General features: G+C 36.9%; 1 protein-coding gene and 1 pseudogene across 1 annotated transcript in view; one reads left to right on the plus strand and one right to left on the minus strand.

The window, feature by feature from the left end:
• LOC108712322 overlaps positions 1-14069 on the minus strand; it is a 144403-nt pseudogene extending 130334 nt beyond the window's left edge.
• A 2104-nt stretch (positions 14070-16173) lies between these two features.
• Positions 16174-24024, plus strand: part of LOC121402033 (protein unc-13 homolog B-like) — a 44562-nt gene continuing 36711 nt past the window's right edge. Inside the window, exons 1-5 of the mRNA XM_041587759.1 lie at positions 16174-16204; positions 16411-16440; positions 18802-18901; positions 19272-19389; positions 22902-23025. Coding sequence (XP_041443693.1) covers positions 16174-16204; positions 16411-16440; positions 18802-18901; positions 19272-19389; positions 22902-23025 — 403 coding nt within the window. The remainder of the gene's footprint in view (positions 16205-16410; positions 16441-18801; positions 18902-19271; positions 19390-22901; positions 23026-24024) is intronic.

Consider the following 24024-nt stretch of genomic DNA (forward strand, 5'->3'; position numbering starts at 1 on the left):
ACCCCCTTTGTGTACAGGTAATCTATATGGTTTTGACAGAGAGGAGGGAGATCCATATCGTGAGAGCTGTTTGAATTTTTCCATCTTATCACTGCAGTCTCATTCCAACTGTATAAAATCTGCTTGAGGTTGCAGTATCCACAGTCTCTCACTGTGTATAATGTACCTGGGTTTAATCACCAGCTGTTCTCTCACTGTATATACTTAGGAGGTCAGGACCCACTGGAGCAAAGTAACTTACTTTTCTCAGTTTCACTGTGCTTGTGAACATACAGTAAATGAGCCTTACTGTCTCTCACTCTATATGAAGTATATGTGGTGTCAGTATCTGCTTTCTCTCACTGTGTATAATTTGTTTGGGGGGTTGTCTCTCACTGTAATGTGCATAGAAGTCAGAGAAGTCAGAGAAGTCAGAGAAGTCAGAGAAGTCAGCATCATCTGCTCTCAGTATGTGATGTACTTTGCATGCCAACACCTACTATCTATGACTGCATTTATAGTACATGGGGTGTCAGTACACAATGCCTCTAAATGTATATGATGTGCATAGGTTGTGAAAACCCATCCTTCCTATGAAATCTATAATGTACACATTGCTGTTAGTGATGGGCGAATTCGCTGCAAATTTGAGCTATTTGCCGCCGGCGAATAAATTCGCGAAATGGACGCTAAAATTCGCCGGTGTAAAACAAATGGACGCCGGCGTCCAGTTTTTTAAACGCCAGCGCATTTTCGCCAAAAAAATGGATGCTGTCATCCAAAAAAACAGACACTGGTGTCAAAAACTAAAATTTGCGATGCGAAACAGTGCAAATTCGCACATCACTAATTACTGTATCAACCTACTCCCATTACAGTTGTCAGAACTTGAAGATTAGGTAGCCTTGTGGGAGGTCCATGTCTGAAGAACATCACTTCCATAAAAGCTATTATAGCCCATTACACATTTTTTTCAGTGTATTGCATTGTGATTTGGAAAAGTAAAACACCTGAGAGACAGTAACAGATTACATGTATTAGAGAGATAAAAACAACGATTTAAATATAAATAAAAAGATGATGACTGGTGTGATTGGAATAAAACCAAATGAAGCATACAGAAGGACCAGGTAAGATAAGTCAAATGGCATCCAAATAAGAATAAAGGCAATTTATTACTTTCACAAACTGACAGCTAATCTGAGCTCACTTTTTACACATTGCATTAGAAACTGTGGCAAGATTAAGATAATACCACTAAAATGATAAAAAAATATGGTTGGCAGGTGCCAGCATAAAGAATAAATTACACAACAATAATTCAGATTGCATCTATCCAGACATATCCCAGAGTGAGAATTTACAGCATACGCTATGTATAACATGATAAAATATTGATGGGAAAACCTGCATTTCTTGTCAGGATAGCAGTTATTTTGCAAAGACAAACTACATACACTTGTACACCCTCGGACATACTTTTAGATATTTGCGAACACATCTAATTGAATCATCCTTTTGATAACTGCAGATGCCAAATAATGAATTAATGTCCTGCACACTTGTATTTAAGTAATACAGAACACCTGCTTATTTATTGCACAGTCAGAAACCCAAGTACTGAATGACCAGTAAATAACTTCACAGTGTTTATGTGTAAACATGGCTGTCCATGTGAAATACAGTTTGTCTAAAAAGTAAGAAAAATAAAATCATAAACTATTTAAGGCACCCTCTAGTTTCACAAATTCATGTTGTATATTATACAAAAACTGAACAAATATTAAAGAAGGGGTTAATACACGAACCTGGAATGACAATATTCAAAGTACAAAGGTAAACTGAGAATTAGACTATACTTTAACACACACAGAATCACACTAAAATTGAAAGAATTCATATGTTGCACTAATATGCTTTATTTCCAAGCAAAATCTGTACACAAATTTTATGCAATATTTATAGAATAGGATTAATCCTAAAGCATTGTTCACTAACATATTTTAAGCGATAAAAGCATACAATTGTGTGATAATTACTGTGAAATTTAAGACCTCTCAGGAGTAGGCGTTACTAAACAACATCAGATGGATTAATAGAGGAAGATATTCAAGGCAAATTGATAGGATTCAATTTAGACTGATCATTCACTGTGCTTCCGTCCAATGAAGACAATAACTTGTAGGAAAAGGGGTGATGAATTCAGTCGGACGCAGTGGGTTGCTGCAAAAACTGTGTTCTTTATTTTAACACAACATGTTTCGAGCTGTGCTCTTTGTCACTTGACAAAGAGCACAGCTCGAAACATGTTGTGTTAAAATAAAGAACACAGTTTTTGCAGCAACCCACTGCGTCCGACTGAATTCATCACCCCTTTTCCTAATAGAGGAAGATGTAGTGAGGAGCTGTAGGGCAACGCCTTTATGAGGAACTGGAGCCCTACTTACAGCTACTAACACATTTTCATGATACCTTGGGCAGATCCAGAATGCACTACGTTCTGTGTCATGGAATTATATTACTTTTCCCAGGGAAAGGAATACTGTAAAAAGTATCCCTTATCCGGAAACCCGTTATCCAGAAAGCTCCGAATTATGAAATGGCTCCCATAGGCTCCATTTTATCCAAATAATCCAAAGTTTTAAAAAATATTTACTTTTTCTCTGTGATAATAAAACAGTAGCTTGTACTTGATCCCAACTAAGATACAATGAATCCTTATTCAAAGCAAAACCAGCCTATTGGGTTTATTTCATGTTTAAAGGATTTTCTAGTAGACTTCAGGTATATAGATACAAATTACAGAAAGATCCGTTATCCAGAAGACCCCAGGTCCCGAGCATTCTGGATAACAGGTTCCATACCTGTAATAATAATAATAATAATATCCTTAATGACCTTGGCACATATTTGTTTTTCAATATATGACATTAACATTTTAAATATCAGCTTTCTCCAAGTTTCTATTAATTCTATTTATTTTGTTAGAGATCACAAGAGCATAATTCTGGCTTCTTATACCTAAAATTTGACATGCTTAAGCATCATAAGTAAAAACATTGTTTTAGCAAGAACCATAAATTGTTATTATTTATTAAGTTTATCCACTTTTCCTGAACACTTCCACCTGACACCAAAATGTTGTATTCACCAAAAGATAATGCTCCTGTTTTCATGACCCAAAGTAACAGGTGATTTATTTTTATCCTTATATGAAAAATATCACAAGACTGAACATTATTTTACTGTATTAACACTTGCAAGACACTATATAGTAGCTCAGAAATAATTTTGTAAAAATTTCATCCATTTTACACACAGCAGTCTTGAGGTGATGAAACACAAAAAGCATCATTGTTATTATTGACATTTATAAAAATTGATTTGTAAAATCAATTTATAAAATCATATTCTGCATACATAATACAATAAATGGGTTTATACATTAAATATACAAAATTACATACAGATCTAGGAACCCATAGGGTTAATGCTCCCCTATAGTTTTAAATTCCTACACTTTCTAACAGTTTGTAAAAAACTTAGCAATGTAAAACAAATTAACCACAAATGTTGGACTGTAATTGCTATATTAAGTGGCAAAGGGAAAATAGACATTGTTTATTCTGAGCAAAAGTAGTAATATGGGGAAAATTAAAACAAAAAAACACAGCACCCACTCATTATAACTTTTGGCCTTGAGAACTGGCCCGTCTTTCTCCTTTGACAGAGCAGACAAGAATTTGGATGCACTTCACACACAATGATTTTGCAGCATATAGCGAAAGCCAATTCAATTAGAAAACAAATAAAGTAATAAACAAAGCACAATGATTTACTTCTTCTTATGGCATGTGCTGGATATGAATTGTAGTGCATAATGATTAACCATCTATCAATGACATCAACATTTCAAGCATATGTCATCAGTACTGGAAAAGTTTGGAACCAAGAACATTGTGTTCTGCTCCCCTGACATTTTAATAAATGAGCAACTTTGAGTATTTTACAAATTGTTATGGTATCCTTATATTAGATGTGCAGTTAAAGGGTCATACATGTATGCTCCATGGAATAGGGATGCTGCATGGAAAGATAAATGAAAGGGTCCAACTGTGAAATATAACCCTTTTTGATGCTGTTAGCTAGCTCATACATCAGTCTCTAAGATACATCACGTATCACGTATCTAACAAGACAAGCATATTCTTACCTTGACAAAATAAATCATATTGTAGCATATGTGAGGGAACTGAGAGACACCAGATGTGTAATAATCCTTTCAAGCTATGCAAAAACAGCAATCGTTTGAAATGTCATGCGATAGATGCAAAAAATTTCTGTATAGGTATTCATGACAAATGACCTTGTTTGAGATGGTGGCGATTTCATCTGTTTTTAGACTTTAGTGGGGAAATGTAATAATAACTACTAAAGCAAAAATCATTTACAATTTGTTCGCAATGCGAAAAAATGTTCGCAAAGTGAACAATTTAGCATTTTGCAATCACTTTGCCCCTCACATGACAGTAGGATAATGATTGTGAATGTTATAGTTTATGATAGTGAGCAGTAGCGCTCACCAGTTTCCAGCCCCCAGAGTACAAGGCTCTTAAAGTGAGTTTGTTCCGAATCTATCACTGAGCCTATACATTTAAGTCCCTACACTGATAGGTGATGTCTATGATACTGAGCTAAAACGGGAGCTAGTCCTACCTTTAAGATCTTGTCCTACTGAGGCCGCATGTAGCAGGAGTCTAAAGAGGCAGTTTCTTGGAAATATTAATTTACAAAGACGTTATCTCCCACAGTGCTTTATAGAGTAAGGGGATGCAAGCACAATGCAAAACAATTCACACCTACAAACAATGATTTATTTTTTTGTATTTTTTAAAAAAAATTATTAACAAAACTGGAAACCGGACCATAACCAGGCAAATACCTATGCTAAAGCTAGGAGAGAGTGGACAGGCAGTTTGCAGATCCCAGTGCTCTATCACTCAGGTTTGGGGAGCAGATATGACATCATGCCCTGGAGAAGGAGCCTAACAAGGAAGGGAGAGTGACCCTAGGAAGATACATGCTCCCCCTGCAGTCACAGCATACCTTCAATTGGCCCTGCAGATCTGGGGAAACAAGTTGTTGAGGACTTAAATTATAAGTTTGGATGAAGTAGTAGGGTTTAAGTTAGAATTCAAAGGTATAATTCGAGGGAATATCTAATAGGACAGGGGTGGAAATTCCAGAGGATGGCTGCAGCATAGCAATAGTCATGGAATGCCCCCCTGGATGATGGAGAGAAGAACACTGTGTGCAGAATAAAGGTTATGTCCAATGGTGATGCGTTGAGTACAATATTTTTATAGTGAATTAGGGATATGACAGGTAGCTGGTGACGCTAGACTGGCACAGAAAGGCATATTTTGTATACAAAGGGGACAAGAGTCTGGCATCTGTATCTATGATGGTTTGGAGGGGAGTCAGGAGGGAGATATTCTTCCACTGGATCTGAAATACTTTATTATGAGATGTCTTTCTCCTCAGGGGATGTGTATGCTTCTAGCACTTTCATTGTTTGTGTTGCACCACCTAATTGTTTAGATAATGATCACAGTTCTTACTTTGAGAAATGTATTTCCTAGGTTACTTTACTTAATCATGTGACTATTTTTAACTACAGAAAAATGTTAAGTATAACCAGTCCACCATCATTATAGTATCCACAGGTGGGCAACCCAATCTGCTGCAATTCTACCCTATTCAGTGTTATGGTATCATTATTAGTATATTATATCAATCCCTAACTTATTTGTTTGTTTGGTACTTTCCATGCTTGTTATAACTTATTACTTGTTGCCACCTCATGGCACTGCTCTAGCAGTTTTCATCTACACATCTAACTGAAGATCTACACAGGTGCCACTTACTCTAAATACATCTTCTGTATATGCCTTTTGACACTAGTGCCAGCCTTAGTAGTTAGAAGTTGTATCAAAATCTTTTTTGGAGTATTTTACTATATGAAGTAGAAAGGTAATTGATTTGACTATGGACTTCTAAGTAGAAAATCTTCTAAAGCAATTAAACCTAGGGTACACACTTGAAATATTATTGAGAAGTGTGGACACCTGGGGTGAACCTTTGGGTCAAACATGTCATCAGGGTAGTTCTGTGCAGAAGTCTACCAAAAGGTAGGCCTCGTAAACCAGGAGGTTTATTTCAAACAGGCTGCAAGTGCCACCAGAAATATCATCATTCTCAATGTACAGCATCAAACATTTGTTAAAGAGAGAGTGTATCAAAGTCAAAAAATATGTATACATATTTCTAAAGGCAGTTTTTTAAAGAAACTTTATCCATTTGTCGATGTAGATAAACTATTAGAGAATTAGAGGTCCCATTATGAATGTTAAACTTCAACGAGAAGAAAACCCTCTGATAATCCCTTACAATCATGTCACATCTTTGCTTGTCTTGGATTTTCACTAACAGACAATGCACCTGTTTCATGCCCTTCATGCAGCTGGATTTTGCATAGTGGGTACAAAGAAACATATACGCACTGTTATCTTATGAATGCCATATCTTTGACCTCAGTATCCAATGATCTGGGGACCCTTTTGTACATCTTCACCTTAAAGTCTAGGAATAAGTGTCAGACTGACAGAAAGTGGAACCTGACAACAGTGTTCTCATGAAAGACTCTTATATCACCTCCTGGTGAGTTTGGCACCAATGGCTATATAAATGCCAGTGAAGACAAGTCCACAGTCTTGTTAATGCTGTCTGGGACAAATGGAAGAAAAAGTACATCTTCACCTCAACATCTAGGCGTCAGACTGTCATGAAAGACTCTCAGAGAAATGAATGGCCTTTGGGACTGATCACCAGAGTGTTCCCAAGTGAGGATGGAAAGTCCAAAAAATTGATTGATGTCAAGGTCTCAAGGCAGAATGAGATTAAATTTTACCTTAGACCTATATCTAAACTAATCGTATTAATGTGTTTTTCCTATGTTACCTTACTATGTGATTGTATAACTACAGGAAATAATCAGTATAACCACCATCTTTATAGTATTCACAGGTGGACAACCCAACCTTCAGCAATCCTGCTCCATCCAGCACTGTGGTAGCATCATTGGCATGTAATCAATCCTCATCTCTGGTTTAATAATGAAAAATTAAAAATCTGTAATTCTTCATCAGTTATTTATGTAGCACTCCGTGTTTTAATGTACTTTCCAGTGTTATGAAATGATGTGCTGTATAGTATCACTCAGTAAGTACTGCCATTTTCCATTCTATTAGTTTCACACCTGCCCTTAATTAATAAAGATGAAACATACTAATCTGATGAAGGAAGGATTCTCTTTGGAAAATATTGTATTTTGTATAGTAAGCACTAGATGGCTCTCCTCACCCAGCTATTTCACTTTGGAGTTATTTATTTAAAAATATACATTTAGAGAATATAATTTGCCTAATACATGTTATGTTATATTGTTGATTAAATCATTTATGTGCATGCATATAACAAGTGTATATATAAAGGGGGTATTTACTAAAACTCAACTTTTTCTTACAATATAAAAAAAAAAAAAAATTCAACCAAACTCCAAAACCCAAATCCCCTTAATTTACCAATAAATCTGAACGAAAAAAAGCATGTGTGGGAAAAAGTCACAACAAAACTGTGCATCAAATCGAATCTCGCAACTATTTTGATTTGATGCCAGAAAAAAACACAACTTTTTCAATTTGATGCCAGAAAAACTTGACTTTTTTTGATTATTGAATGAAAACCAGCCTAAAACCCTTGACAATCATGACGGTAAGAAATATCTTCAAAATGTTAGGACGTCTGCATTGACTTTTATATGATTTCAACAGGTTGTAGCTGGAGTATTTTCGTTTTCGAATTTTGGTGCATAATAAATTTAAAAAAAATGTGAGAGTTTTTTCCCCTTTAAAAATTCAACAATCCATTTGGGTTTGTTTAATGTGTAAATATTTTTTTTAGCAAACAAAATATGGTGATTGAATTACAGAAAACCCCTTTATACAGAAAACCCCAGGTCCCTAGCATTCTGAATATTAGATATACTTTATATATACTTTATTAAAGGGACACTGTCATGGGAAAAAACATTTTTTTCAAAATGAATCAGTTAATAGTGCTGCTCCAGCAGAATTCTGCACTGAAATCCATTTCTCAAAAGAGCAAACAGATTTTTTTATTTTCGATTTTGAAATCTGACATGGGGCTAGACATTTTGTCAATTTCCCAGCTGCCCCAAGTCATGTGACTTGTGCTCTGATAAACTTCAATCACTCTTTACTGCTGTACTGCAAGTTGGAGTGATATCACCCCCTCCCTTTCCCCCCCCCCAGTGGCCAAACAAAAGAACAATGGGAAGGTAACATTATAGCAGCTCCCTAACACAAGATAACAGCTGCCCGATAGATCTAAGAACAACACTCAATAGTAAAAACCCATGTCCCACTGAGACACATTCAGTTACATTGAGAAGGAAAAACAGCAGCCTGCCAGAAAGCATTTCTCTCCTAAAGTGCAGGCACAAGTCACATGACCAGGGGCAGCTGGGAAATTGACAAAATGTCTAGCCCCATGTCAGATTTCAAAATTGAATATAAAAAAATCTGTTTGCTCTTTTGAGAAATGGATTGCAGTGCAGAATTTTGCTGGAGTAGCACTATTAACTGATGTGTTTAGAAAAAAACATGTTTTCCGATGACAGGATCCCTTTAATATATCTGTATCTATCAAATTTTGTATATAATTGCCATCTTTCATGTACACGACATTCTATTGTACATCAATTTAGAATGTGATTGTGTTTTTCAAATATGTGTCTTACTTATAAAAATCTAATCATCATTAATTTATCTCAAGAAAACTATTTATATTATAGCTGGAATTCAGTTTGTTTTAGGTCAATACCGCCAACACCTAATTCTGTGTAGCAAGAGGTGCCTATTTTACACACCTTGATAACAGATCCCCTTAATCGCCCTGGATCTTCCAAAAAGATTGATCACAGTAAAAAGAAAACAGTAGAGTGTTATTGATCCTAATTAAGCTGCATGAATCCATTCTAGCTGCAAAACTATCCCTTTGGGGTAATTTAGGGGCATATTTATCAAGGGTCGAATTTCGAATTGAAAAAACTTTGAAATTTGAATTGAAAAACACCAACCGAAATTAAGTCCGTTTTATTTTGGTTGAATAGGTCTGTTTTCGATCAAATAGGTCCATATTCGGCAGAATTGAAATCATACGAATTGAAGGAATAGCGCATTTGATCGAATTCGATTCAAAGTTTTTCCCCAAAAAAACTTCGATTTTTCAAAGTTCACCAATTGACTCCAAATAGGTTCTAGGAGGTCCCCCATAGGCTTACAATTCTGCAGGTTTTAGATGGCAAATGGTTGAAGTCGAATTTTTAAAGACTCAGTACACGATAAATTTAGATGTTCGAAATTTCTAATTTTTTTTCAAATTCGAATCGAATTTGGACTATTCCCCAGTCAAAGTACACAAAAATAGCTCAAAATTCGACCTTTGATAAATCTGCCCCTAAATGTGTAAATATTTTTAGCAAACGTAAGGTATGGTGATTGAATTACAGAAAGATTCCTTATACAGAACACCATTACTTGTAAATACAGTCAAACGTCGAGTGCATTGGGCCCCAATGAGAAAGTGAATATAGTAGTATCTGATTGCATGTGGTATGATTGCCTCTTTTTGTTTCCATCTTCAAACCAGTTTTCCTGCCCCTAGGTGTGCCTAAATGATCATTCATGCTTTGTGAGATATCAGATGCAATGACCATTATTTCACTTTAAAGGAATCCAGTTACATTTCTTTGGAATGCACATTTGTTTTTAGGGTGGAAATCATTTACATTTGTGGAATTTGTTCAACTCTCTTGATCCAGGAACAAATTATCTAGTGCTGTTTAAATGCATCCGTTTACAGTATCAGATATGGCAAAAAACATTTTGTTGTAAAAACAGTTTGTTGTAAAAGTGATGTCATGTTGTTATAAAGAAGGGCTTGCTTTAGTCCCACTCTTAACATTTTGAAAACGTCTGCCCATTAACCTGTCACAGAGACTACTTGGTTGGATAGTTGTACAATACCTCTTTGCTGATTCTTTCTAATGACCTTGATCATGAACCTTTGTTAACAGGAAGGCTGACACTTTTTTTCATATGACATAAAAAAAGGCAAAAACTATGTGAAAATGGAAACAGGGCATTTTAATAGCCTGATGTTATTGGCCTTTTATAGCTGGAGGATCGGGGCATTTTACCAATATTAATCTTAATAAAGTTATACTGCATATGATGAAATCAACTTATACTTTATTGTATGGGTTATAGGACAAGATACAATTTAATGAGAAAAACGTATCTCATAGTTGATCTCATGAAAATGCAATAGAGATCTATAGGGAAAATTGAAACTGAATCAGAATATATATGTTGCTCATGAAATTGAAACCCATAGTAAAAAAAAACATTTAATTTGTTAGATCAGAAACTCAGCAAAATATTAATTTATAGAAACAAATGCTTGCTATTGAATATCCCTGTTTCTTTGTGCAGAATATTCTGAACTGGTGTCCAACTGTCTCACACAGGGGAGCAGCAGATGATCATATTATTCATGGGTAGATAGGGATGGAATTTATTAAATTTGAATTCAAATTTGCTTTTTAGATTGGCTAGGTTGGTCAAGAAATGATAATCAGCCTGTGTTCATCCAGTGTAACTACTTTTTGCAGTGTACTTACATAGACAGATAAAGTACATATCATTAAATCCCATTTGAGAAGGTCAAAGCCTAACTGGAATTTTTTTATTAAACACATTATGCCATGCTTTTTTAAAGTCATGATATAAAATAAAAAACAAGATAGAGTCCACCAAAAACGAATACAATATCCACAAAATATTGTCACTTCTACTTGGTATACGTATATTGAAAAGATTTCAAGGAGATATTCATCAGCTGCAGACTAGTGATGGGCGAATTTGTCCCATTTCGCTTCGCCATGAATTTCACGACGTCCAAATTTTCACCAGTGAATTCTTGCGGCAAATTCACTCATTTATTCGCCGGCGGCAAAACTTGCAAATTCGCACCGAATTTGCACCTGCCGAATAAATTAGCCCATCACTACTGATGCCTAATTATGTATGTACCATTATAAATAAGCTTGCTTCCTCAAGAAAGAAAGAATGTTCAGTATAAGTCACAGATAATGTCTTGTATACCAAAATCGGTCTATTATTTATAAAACAGCTTCCATTGTGGTGCTTATATTGATATCCAAAATACAAAATACTCTGCCATCGCACATGTGATATAGATCAACTTGATAATTAATGCCAACTATTCCATGCACAAGTGTAACTTCCGTTAAGACCTCTGTCTTATTACATCCAACTAGCAGCATATCTCTCAGATTCGCTCAGTATGCACTGGGGAGAGACAATTCCTAGGCGACTTTTGTGTACAGGATCAAGGAGGGGCCCCTCTTCCATAGGGTCTTCACTCTCAACAACCGTTTCTCTACCCAGCATAGCTTTGTCAAGTGAACGGTGTACTTTTTATTTCTAAATCACACTGTTCACACTGCAAATAATTCACCATGTTAAATTTCATTCCTAACCCAACAAGTGCATTTTTTTTAATTGTAATATTGGTGTGTAGGCAGCCATCTCAGGTCATTTTGCCTGGTCATGTGCTTTCAGACAGAGCCAGTGCTGCACTAGGGAACTACTTTATTGACAGGCTATTGTTTCTCCTACTCAATATAACTGAAGGAGTCGCAGTGTGACATGGATTTTTACTATTGAGTGGTGTTCTTATATCTACCAGAGAGCTGTTATCTGGTTACCGCCTCATTGTTCTGCTGATGGGTTGCTGGGGGGGGGAGGATTTTTCCGTGCACGTGTGTGTCATTTTCCATGCATGCATGCAGCGGTTTCCTCTAATACGTGCTGCGTTTCAAGGTCGGAGGGGGCTCCCAGGAACTGCCAGGAGGGCCATTTGTTTGGAAGCCTCGGTGGGCCCACACGGCTCCAGTCTGACCCTGAATGTGAATGATGTATAATACCTGCATAGCCCTGTGGAATAAGTTGGTGATATATAAGTGAAGAAGAGGAACATAAAGCAACCTAACACAAGCAAAATATCCAATGAAAATATTTCCAAGCCTTTCGGTTTCATGATATTACTGATTATAATATTTTTTGTTTACTTTTGCTGTTAATAGAAATGTGACTTTGAGGATTGTGACAGACTATTGGTACTTTATAGAATAACTAAGTAATGCCACAGCCTCGCTGAAAACACTGCTGCAGTTTGTCTTAAAAGCAGCAGAATTAGACATGATATTCCAATTATCGACCAGTATATTTTCCAGCTCTTTCCCATTATCCTGTCAGATTAATTAGGGTTACAACTAGGGTTTACTGTTACTTTAAAAAAAAAAATCAAATCAAAAAGTTAACATTTTCTGTTTGAAAAGATAGCAAGCTGGTAAGTGCATTAGTTTTACAGGTTTTTTTTTTGGATACTTAATACAAAGGAAGTGATGGATGCAACAATACGGCCTATACTGCTTTCTGTATTCCAATAATCAGGGCTGATAAAACAGCAAGCTCATTTCCTCAAAGCTGGGTGTGCCCTGGTCTCCTGTGACAGCACAGACAGGGAAATAGAATTCCGTTCAGACTTTCCCATCACAAGGCACCAGGCAATATCAGGCTGCACTTTTCCCACTTGCATCACTGGAAATTCTTTAGCCTAACTTTAAAGACACTGAATACAGTTGTATTTTATTTCTCTTTCCACAATGCTTTATAGAACTAAGGTTTTTTTAAGTAGATGACAAAATGATTGCACTTCCAATCATCTGAAATACAACTAAACATTTGTACTGATAACTCTCCCACAGTATATGCAGCACCACAGTCAGTTTATATGGCAAGTGTAGTATTGATATAGTGGGAGGGACGCTGCTAAATTATTAGCTAAGCTCATTCAATTACCTGGCAGTGCAAAGAAGTGTTTTGTGTCAGCACGGAATGGACAAGGGAAGCCAGATGTGAAGAACTACCTGCGACATGGTGCTGCTTTTCGTCAAAGGTAAATTATTCTTTAACTTGCAGATATTACAGCATGTTACACTTATGTCACACTTTGTATTGTGGGATTAAATGGGTTCTACAGGTGACTCAAATAATCAGTATTCCATGTGAAGGATGACATTATACAGTATACAGGCATGGTGTCTTTTATCTGGAAACTCCTTATCCAGAATGTTCAGACATATGGATTCCCCTTTCCTATAGTGTCAGGACAGTATCTACAACAAGTTTGTATGCTCCCCTGTATGTTTCCTCCCACACTCAAAAAACACACCGGCAGGTTAACTTACCTGAGAACAAATGGTCAATGTTGAAAACAGGAGTTGCACACACCAAATAACTTTGTGGGTGCTAAAGCTACTTATTAAGTCATCACCAAGTCGTTTTGGGCAGTCTCCAACTCCTTTCCTCAGAAGGTAGAGATCCCCAGAAACATTGATGACTTAATGAAAAGGTTAAGCACCGACAAAGTTATTTGGTGTGTGCAACTCCTGTATTCAACACTGAAAGAAATAAGACGTGAGCCAGGCTTCTGTGGAGTTAGTGTGGGGAGTGTGGCCGGTTGTACAAAGGAATTTCGCAATGAGATCAAATGGTGATTAGTGTGTGTCTAGTGTGATGAGGACCCTAGGTTGTAAATTCCATTCCTTCAGGTTAACTTCTTTGGGCTAAACTCCACAAGTCGATCAGGACTGATTCGTCGCCAGGCAATGACACGCATACGACATATCGGAAGTGCAGAATATAATGGGACTGCTTGAGAAATCTCAAGTACAAACCACATGTATCCGACTGTCGGATATGAACGCCACACGCTGCATCTTCATCCAGCAGTCGGATACATGTATTTTGTACCTGAGATTTCTTGAGCAGTCCCATTATATTCTGCACTTCCGACATGTCGCATGCATGTCATTGCCTGGCGACGAATCTGTCCTGATCGCCTCATGGAGTTCAGCCTTTACTCTCATATGTACAGCAGTGCTGAGTGGGTTTATTTCCCTTAGGAAGTCTTACCTGTGGAATAATAAACAGTCTACATCCACTAGCTGCCCAGAGTGAGGGTGTCACAGAGTGGGAGTTAGGAACTGAGAATGGGACCTGCCGTCTGTATGAGACAGTGGGGAGGCTGGGTTTCTTTAAGAAAAGAACTTTAAAAAGGTACAGCCTCTATGGAGCTATATTTTTGGGGTTTAACCACAAATTATTGTAGTGTTAGAGATGGAAAATACCATGAGTATTAGTTAGAGCCCAAGTGTGGCAACTGATTAGCTTAAAAGAGTATAATAAATGGACTTTCATTGAAAAATTTTTAGTTGATCAAATTCCAGGTTCTGTTTTATTATTACAGAGAAATGGGAATCATGTATGAAAATTGTAATTATTTTATTAAAATGGAGTCTATGGGACACGGCCTTCCTGTAATTTGGAGCTTTCTAGATAACTGGTTTCCTAACAGATCCTATACCTGTATCTGAAGAAAAGCAAGTCAGGTCCCAAAGCTTATACATAACATGTTCTATAACTGTATATATTGTATATTTTCATAATTATAATAGTGGAAGTCTAATTTACAGATGCCTTGTTAGTGATGCATAGTCCCTGCAATACAGCATTTTTTTTTTACTATTGAATTGGTGAACCCATCATGGTACACAGGTATTTGCTGCATAGGTAAACATAAAGTAGATGGATGAAAGAATGTGTTAACTTTTGTGCTGCTTTATATAAGCATTTTCAGGAGTGACTATTGTTGCTTCCCAAAGCATATTGTATTGAACTAAACCAAAGATTTGCAAAACAAATAGAAATGGCTGATAAAATAACCAGGGCAGGCAACTTGAATAGCATGTTCATCATATCCATTTGCCTTCATTGATTTTGTTATGTTATGTGACACATGCAAATCAAATATTGTATAAATTGGCAAAATACATACCTGTACATGTGGAATTTGGGATGAATTACTAAAACACAGGCTTTGTGTATTTGAAAAATCTCACCTAAATAAATTCTTCAAGGCAATACAGAATGTTCGGGACCAGGGGGTTTCCTGATACTGGCTCTTTCTGTGATATGGATCTTTATACACTAAGGGGCCAATTCAATAACTTCGAGTGAAGGAATAGAAGAAAAAAAACTTCGAATTTCGAAGTGTTTTGTTGGCTACTTCGACCATCGAATGGGCTACTTTGACCTTCGACTACGACTTCGACTTCGAATCGAAGGATTCGAACAAAAAAATGTTTGACTATTCGACCATTCGATAGTTGATCACCTAGTTCGCCACCTAAAAGCTACCGAATCCAATGTTAGCCTATGTGGAAGGTCCCCATAGGCTTGGCTAAGTTTTTTTGGTCGAAGGATCTTCCTTCGATCATTGGATTAAAATCCTTCAATCCCAGTATTTGCGAAAAATCCTTCGACTTCGATATTAGAAGTCGAAGGATTTTCATTCCCAGTCGAATATCGAGGGTTAATTAACCCTTGATATTCGACCCTTGATGAATTTGCCCCTTAGTCAATTAGAAAATCATGTAAATATTAAATAAATCCAACAGGCTGGTTGTGCTGACAGTAAGGATTAATTATATCTTAGTTTAGATCAAGTACAAAGTACTGGTTTTTTAGTGCAAAAGTTGTTGGTTCCCCATTAAATTTCTTTAATGTGTATACAGTATATATATATATATATATACAGTATATATATATATATATATATATATATATATATATATATATATATATATATATATATATATATATATATGTATACAACCACCAATTTCCCCAGGACGGTGCTCCTTTTAAGAGAAATAAAAACTGCACCAGACTGGGGGAAAAAAGCAGTGTCCTGCACCAATCAGTTACCTTTCCAAAGCCTCCCTATGTTTGACAGACACTACTGCATGCACTGGGAATAGATGGTTGCAGTGTTAGTTGGGTAGGTCATGGGTGAGACGTACATATCCCCTGGAATGCCATATGTAACCTGTCATTCAGGATGTGCATGGAAGGAGCAGCGTGGGATGCAGGTACAAGTGAGCTGTGACCCTAGCATTTGTCATTTCTCAATGTTCATTACATTTATCACATAGCTGTTTAGATGGTATGCATGCTTTTACACAGTTTCCCAAGTGTCCTTTAACACTGTTTTTTTCTGTTTATACAGACAAATATATGTGTTAAATGTTGTGCATTTTATTACTAATTGTGTTTTTCTGTTTTTTTTATTATGAAGTTAAAAAAGGACATTTTAATGGTATCTCAGGTAAATATTATACATTTGCTCTTATAATCTATTTTTTCAAGCTTATTGCAATAATAAAGAGTGCAAAAGCCACACATGAACAGTACACTTTAATGATAATTTACTTCAGAAAATGTAGTTTGCAGACTGCAATTCAGGATGCAATTTGTCATGTTTTTTGCCCAAAATGTAGCAGTTCTTCCACAATTCCAAAGTAAAAGCAGCTGCATCCATTTCTGCCCTCAAAATGATGTTTTTAGGCAGAAGTCCAAATCATCTGTTGAGACAGGCTGAAGCTGGAGCCCTGGACTTACTGCCAGCTTGAAGGTGGCAGTGGCTCCAGGGTTCTCCTTCATTAATATGTGAGGATGTGGGACAGACACACCAGCGCCTATTATGTTTGAACGAAAGAATGTTTAATTAACGGTGTCACTAAATGCACTGACTGCATCCATTTGTGTGCGACTGCAACCTGTAATTGAACCCTTTTGTTTTTTAAGCACTCCTTAGCTATATTATAACTCCACATTTAAAAATTGCTAAATAAAGAATTGCTGGAGTAGAAAGTGCCTCCAAACCACAGTAAATAAAAAAATAATCATAATACTCAAGACTTCTCAAACTATTAATAGTCAATTACTCACATCAAATCTCAGCTTAATTAGCCATCAGGTTAGACCATACCGACTCTTGTTTTTGTAGGGCACCGCCACAGCATGGGAAGATTTTATATGAACAGTTTCCAAAAAGGTATTGATGCAATTTGCCCCCACCTCATTCTATATATAATAAAATGTGTATGACAGAAAAGGCATTATGCAGGGTCAGACTGGAGTAATGGAGGCCCACCGGGAGTGCCACATGATGGCCCTTCAAAGCAGTCACCAGGGGCCCCCTCCCTGCTTCCCTTTGCGCGTGCCTGTACGAACGCAGGTGCATGCCTGCGTGAATGCCGTCACATTGCGTGCCTGCGCGAAAGAGCAGTAGCGAAGGTTTTGTGAAGGGAGCGCCTGATCAGGGTAACATGGCTGGGCTGGCGGGGGCCCATGAGGACGGGGCCCACCGGGTTTTTTCCCGGTGTCCTGCCAGCCCAGTCCGACACTGGCATTATGTACTAATAAAAAACAATGTCAGCTTAATGCATTGCTCATACAATCTGATCAAGAATGCTTGTGCCCAAGCATTTGAGTCTAATGAAGATACAGGTATGGGGGCTGAGGCCTGTTATCCAGAATGCAAACTAAATCTTTTCATAACTTGTATCTTCATACCTTAAGTCCACTTGAAAATGATGTAAACATTAAATAAACCCAGTACACCGATTTTACTGCCAATGAGGAATACTATAATTATATCTTAGTTTGGATCAAATTATTTGTACTGTAGAGAAAAAGGAAATCCATTTACAAAAGTTGGATTATTTGATTATAATAAAGTCTATGGGAGATGGCCTTTCTGTAATTTGAAGATTTCTGGATAACTGAGCAGTACCTTAATGTATAATCTTCAGTTGCTAAGGTCAGTAATTCACACGTGTTCTTGACCATAGGTGCATTAAGTGATACAGGTATGGGACCTGTTATCCAGAATGCTTAGGACCTAGGTTTTCCAGATAACAGATCTTTCTGTAATTTGGATCTTCATACCTTAAGTCTACTAGAAAATCATGTAAACATACAGGGGCACATTTAGCTCGAGTGAAGGATTAGAATTAAAAATACTTCGAATTTCGAAGTATTTTTTTGGCTACTTCGACCATGGAATTGGCTACTTCGACCTTCGACTTCGAATCGAACGATTTGAACTAAAAATCGTTCGACTATTCGACCATTTGATAGTCGAAGTACTGTCTCTTTAAAAAAAAAAACTTTGATTACCTACTTCGCCACCTAAAACCTACCAACACCAAATTTAGCCTATGGGGAAGGTCCCCATAGGCTTTCCTAGCTTTTTTTGTTTGAAGGAAAATTGTTCGATCGATGTATTAAAATCCTTCGAATCGTTTGATTAGAAGGATTAGATTTTTCCAACGATCGTTCGATCGAACGAAGTTCTACATTCTACATTCACTTCCAATACCAGGCATCGGGTTTCAACAAACACACAGTTTTCTGGTTTGCTTCAATGAGTCAGAGGAAATTACTTCACCTGTACATGAGGTACATAGATGTAAATCTGGACTTGTTCATTCCTTTAATACCCTGGGCTTGGAGGACCCTGCCCTAGAAATGTAACATTTCCAATTCAGCTGAAACATTCCTTACCTTTTATTTGTGCCTGCTCCAAGTTTAATTTTTCTAATTAATTTAATGCCAGACAAAAGTACAAATGTTATTTTATACTGTAATGTTTTCAATTGATTCTTGGTTTCTGTGTTTGTAGACAAATCCTACACATATGTAATTATAAAGATTGAAAAACTAAAATGCACAACAGCATCTAAACCAGGACAGCATCCTTGCTGGGAACAAGATTACATATTGTAAGTAGCTGCTTACTGTTTTTTTTTTACAGGAAGATTATACGTAATTAAACTAACTGCAGGGATAAAACAAATTTGAGCTGTTCATAAAACAATGCCCTTCACCGACGAACAGCAGGATATTTCTCTCTTCTATAACGCAAGAGACGAGCAATAAATCATTATACATTATTCTTCCGCATAAGAAGCCATTAAACAAACAATTTCTCCACATTTTAATGTATGTAAAGGCATTTTTAAATGAGTATGCCATCTGAGTTTTTTAGCGGAGACAATTCTCACTATTGTCAATGGCAGGGTATTTTGTGGCGTTTTGTAGTTGCGAAAAGTAGCACTGTGTGTCATTGCCCTTACATGTGATTTCTTTCAGTGACATTGATGATCCCCAGAAAGGTTTCCTTGTGGAGGTTTGGAAGTCTAGTTGGCTTCGAGACTCTGTTATAGGAAGTATTTGGATTCCTCTGAAGACTATACGATATGCCATTGATGTAAGTAAAGTAAATAGAAGTAAAAGTTGAATTTTCAGTGAAGAGAGGGTGTACAAAAAACAGTTCAATTTGGTATGCATTTACCCACTATGCAACATTTCTTCATGAAATCCAGTGTAATTAAACCTGTCATAATAACGTGCTAACTTTTGTTCCATAGGCTCAAATATTAGCAAATATTGTGCACAAGTGAGAGCTAAAAGAAATGACTATGGCCTTTTTTGCACTTTGCTCATTGCCTCTTGTTATGTAAATGCCCCCTATGTATTTAACATTTTATAAAATGAAAGTATGATGGATTACAATGCAGAATTGATTATTAAAGGGGAACTTTTTGAAGCTTTTTGAAAAGTAAACATAATTTCAAGCAACTTTGCAATATAGATGATTTAAAAAATATGCAGACCATTTTTTTTTCAATTTTCAAGTTTATTGTGCGTCAAAATTATTCTGAATATAAACACATTGGTGAACCACTTGTTCATATACATATGTCCTCTTCGTACATTATGTACACAAAAATGTATGGCACACAAATGAACTAGAACCAGGATCAAATACTAGCGTAACAGAAAAGGAGAAAAGACGAAATTAAAACATACAAAAGTGTACATGGTATAAAAGTATTTCAGGTAGAACTATACCCTGGTTATCCAGGTATTTGTATATGATAGGGTGATAGGAGTAAGTCTGTGTTAAGAGTTGCCTCTTAAGAGGCTTGAGTAGGGTGCCATGGATCCCAGATGTGGGCACATCTATTTTTTGCATCAGGTGATGCTGCTGTTAGTCTTTCCATTGACTCCCTGGAATTCAGCTGTTGGATGAGATGCTGTATGCTAGGTGTTTCCGCCTGTTTTATGCAGACCATTTTTAAATATTTCTGACAGTTCCCTAAGCCTAGACCCCTGCTCTTCTGCTGATCTCTCTCACTACTTTGCTGAGCTGGCTGACTACTGTTACTTTGTATATCAACAGCGAGTTGTCCTTAGCCTGCATCCTCCAAACCCCACAATTCCCCACACACACATGATTTCAATAAGGAAAGGAACATCACAGTGCAATGCATTGTGGGTTATGTAGTTCCTGCATGCTGTCTGTAAGCTGTGGAGTAGTTGTTACAATTTGTAACATCATTGTAACATCAGTGTTTTAGTCCCTCCTTCCCTGGCAGGATTTCAAATGATGCAGAAAGAGAAGAACTGTTAAACAGCTGGATTTCAGCATAGAAAATTGCATTTATTCATACTTTTTGAGGAAACAGGTGACTGTGATGCATATATCGGGGGTATATGTGTTATGTGGGCCTCTTTATCAAATTTTGGATTGGAAGTAAGTAAGTTCTTCCCCCATCCTTTCTGAGGTACAGACTACAGTGTCGTGGGGTGGAGGCCAGCCCAATACTTACTGCCTGTCGTAAGCTTACATGTCTCTCCCATCCCATCCCTCATGAATACAATGTTGCCCAAAACCGGTAGAAATGGATTTGGGGTAGTCACAGGTCTCAGTGTTCTGAAACAGAGCACAGAGACTTGCAGTAATAAAGCAACAGAGGAGGCAGTGTGTGAAGTGCAAAAAAACTGGCTGTGGACGATTTTTGCACTTTGCATACCTTTCTGTAAATCACCACATAACAACTGTTTGCAAGTTAGTGGCAATACTTGTTTGTTTCTCGTTAGGTGATGCCACTACAGGTATGGGACCTACTATACGGAATGCTTGGGACCTGGGGTTTTCCAGATAAGGAGTCTTTCTGTAGTTTGGATCTCCATACTATCGGAGGAATGTAATAAATGTCGGTAACAGAAAAACTATTCGCAATGCGAAAAGTTATGCCATTGTGCAAACAAATTTTGCTTTGTGCGAATTTAATATAGCATTTGCAAACCCGTAAACTGGTTAGCGACCACTTCCAACAGTGAAAGACCAATTGCGAATTTTATAGTTTGCGCCAATGCGCAGTAAATGTAATAAAACTTCTTACCTTCAAGCACTTCTTAAGAGTGCGCAATTAAAATTCGCAATGCAATAGCAGTTTATGCAACAATATTACATTGCGAGATGTGGATTTTTATTCTTATTGGTGCAAATTGTTTTGCTCTTTGCGCAAGTCTACTAAAAATCATTTAAACATTAAATAGACCCAAAAGGAAAGTTTTGCCCCATTAAGGATTAATTATGCGGTACTCTTTTATTCTTATAGAGAAAAATGAAGTGCGTTGAAATTTTTAATTATTTGATTAAAATGGAGTCTATGGGAGATGACCTTGCTGTAATTTGGAGCTTTTTGGGGTTTATGGATAATAGATCTCATACCTGTACTCATTTAGCTTGTTTACATTATGTATATATTTGTACCATACTTATATCTATGACAAAATGTACATATACTGCAAACAGGGGCTCTGCACCAATGGGGCGAGTTGAAAACTTGCCATAGGCGGCATTGTCCACTGGTTACCATAGGCAGCAAAAATGCTGCTCCTAGTAACTTCAAGGCATTTATTTTTTCAAAATCCTGAATTTTTCTAATTTTTTAAATGAAAAAAGTCCAACCAATCCACCATTTGCCCTCAAAAAAATCAGATGGGGAAAAAACGAGACTGTTTCGGATTATCGCGAGAAAAACATGAATTTTTCACGTTTGACGCCCAAAAACCATGAAAAAATTGCATTTTTACTGAAAAACCAGCAGCAAACTAAGAAAACTGTGAACATTTTGTTCTTGAAATGGCTAAGGGGACATCTGCCATTGACTTTTACATTAATTCGGCAGGTTTTAGATGGCATATTTTCGGATTTGGATTTGGAACCACTTCTGGGAATATTAAATCGTGAAAAAACAAGTCTTTTTTAAACTGCAATGTTTTCATGCGTCAAAACGGGAGCCACATAAAATTGTGCATTAATAAAAAAAACCCTAAGAGACGAATTGCCAGGATTTCAAACTGGAAATTAGGCTCTTATAGCATAAAAAGCCCAATAGCACTTCTCTGGGCTAGTATGTGGACCCCCAGGACCCCCTCCGGCTCTACAAGAAAGGTAAGTGTGGGGGAGGGGTGGCAGCAGCAAGTCACTTCAGGTGGTGAAGGGGCCAGGATCGCCCCTGACTGCACAGGGGCCTATTTAACAAAAATGTGTGTGACATTAAAATTTCCATATAAAGTTTTTTTCCTGTTATGCTACAAACATGGATAATGCTAAATTTGTTTAGCGTGATTAAAAGGTATTAGCATGATACAGCAGAAGAGCAGTGACTCGGGAACATAAAGAACTGTTTGTTCAAAGAAAACACTGTAGATAAAGTTCCAGATAAATGATCCTGTGTTTATTATCCTCGATTATATCAACATAAAATAAAAGCAATCATGTCAGCAAATGCAATAAAATACTGTAGATAACGCTTGTACAATTTAATGTGTGGAAAGCTGTATTATCCCCTTTATGTGACAAGAATGATATGTATTTCCCTTTGGAAAACTCAATGAGTGAGATCCAGTATTATTATTTTTTAGGAAGGATCTGGTGAATGGTGGACATTGTATTCTGAAATGATTCCAAATGAAAATGAAACATACTGTGTCCAGTCGCCAACAGAGCACAAGCTTTTATTGGATGTATTCTTCGCTGTGCCATTTGGTAAGAATTGTACAAACACTGTATTTTTATTCTCCTGATTACATTTATTGAACGCACGGAAACACTTCCTAATCCTGTTTTGAGTTTTGGAAAACATTGCAAATTGACTGAGAATGGTTGGCAAAGTTCCAGGGCTAAATGTTTTTTTTTTTCAATGATAAATCATTTCCTAATGCATGTCTAACAACCAGTCATACAGTATTTCTTTTTCTGGCTTATCAAAATTTTATGTGCAATTGTGTTTCCCAGCTTTGCATATGTTTAATGTAGTAAATATATTAAGGGCTTTAGGCATTGTGCAACCACAGTGTCCTCTCTATAGTCTTTATTATTTTATTATTATTGACATGTATTTATATAGTACCGACATATTGCGTAGCATTGTATAGTAGCATTATATACATAGAACATATGGAGTTACATACATCACAATCAATACCAGTACTAAAATTGAGGAAGGCCCTATGCAGAAAGAGCTTACACTCTAAAGGGAAGGGAGTAATACACAAGGTGTGGGAGTGGGCAAGATCGAATTAAGTGGTTGAGAAATGTGGTACTGTATGTGGTGTTGCGTTTGGTAGTTAAGCAGAGTTGAGGGTAGGCTTCTCGAAAGAAGTGCGTTTCAAGAGATTTCTTGAAAGCAGAAAGGTTGGGAGAAAGTCGGACAGACCATGGGAGAGAGTTCCAGAGGAGGGGTGCAGCCCTTGCAAAGTCTTGAATGCGAGCATGTGAGGAGGTAATGAGAGAAGAGTTGAGTAGCAGGTCAGTAGAGGAGCGTAGTACAAGGTAGTACAAGGTATACTGCATAATGTATATGTATATATATATATATATGTATATGTATATATATATGTATATATGTTTATATATGGATCTGTGAATCAAGTCTCAAGTTAGTGGTGGATTAGGCATTCCTAGGATCACTGCTCTCCCTTGCTTTTAACCTATTAAAGGGATTCCGTTAACCTTTTGCAGATTGCAACTGCTTGGAAGAGTAGT

The sequence above is a fragment of the Xenopus laevis genome, chromosome 3S (assembly GCF_017654675.1).
Source record: "Xenopus laevis strain J_2021 chromosome 3S, Xenopus_laevis_v10.1, whole genome shotgun sequence".
In the NCBI taxonomy this organism is placed as follows: domain Eukaryota; kingdom Metazoa; phylum Chordata; class Amphibia; order Anura; family Pipidae; genus Xenopus; species Xenopus laevis.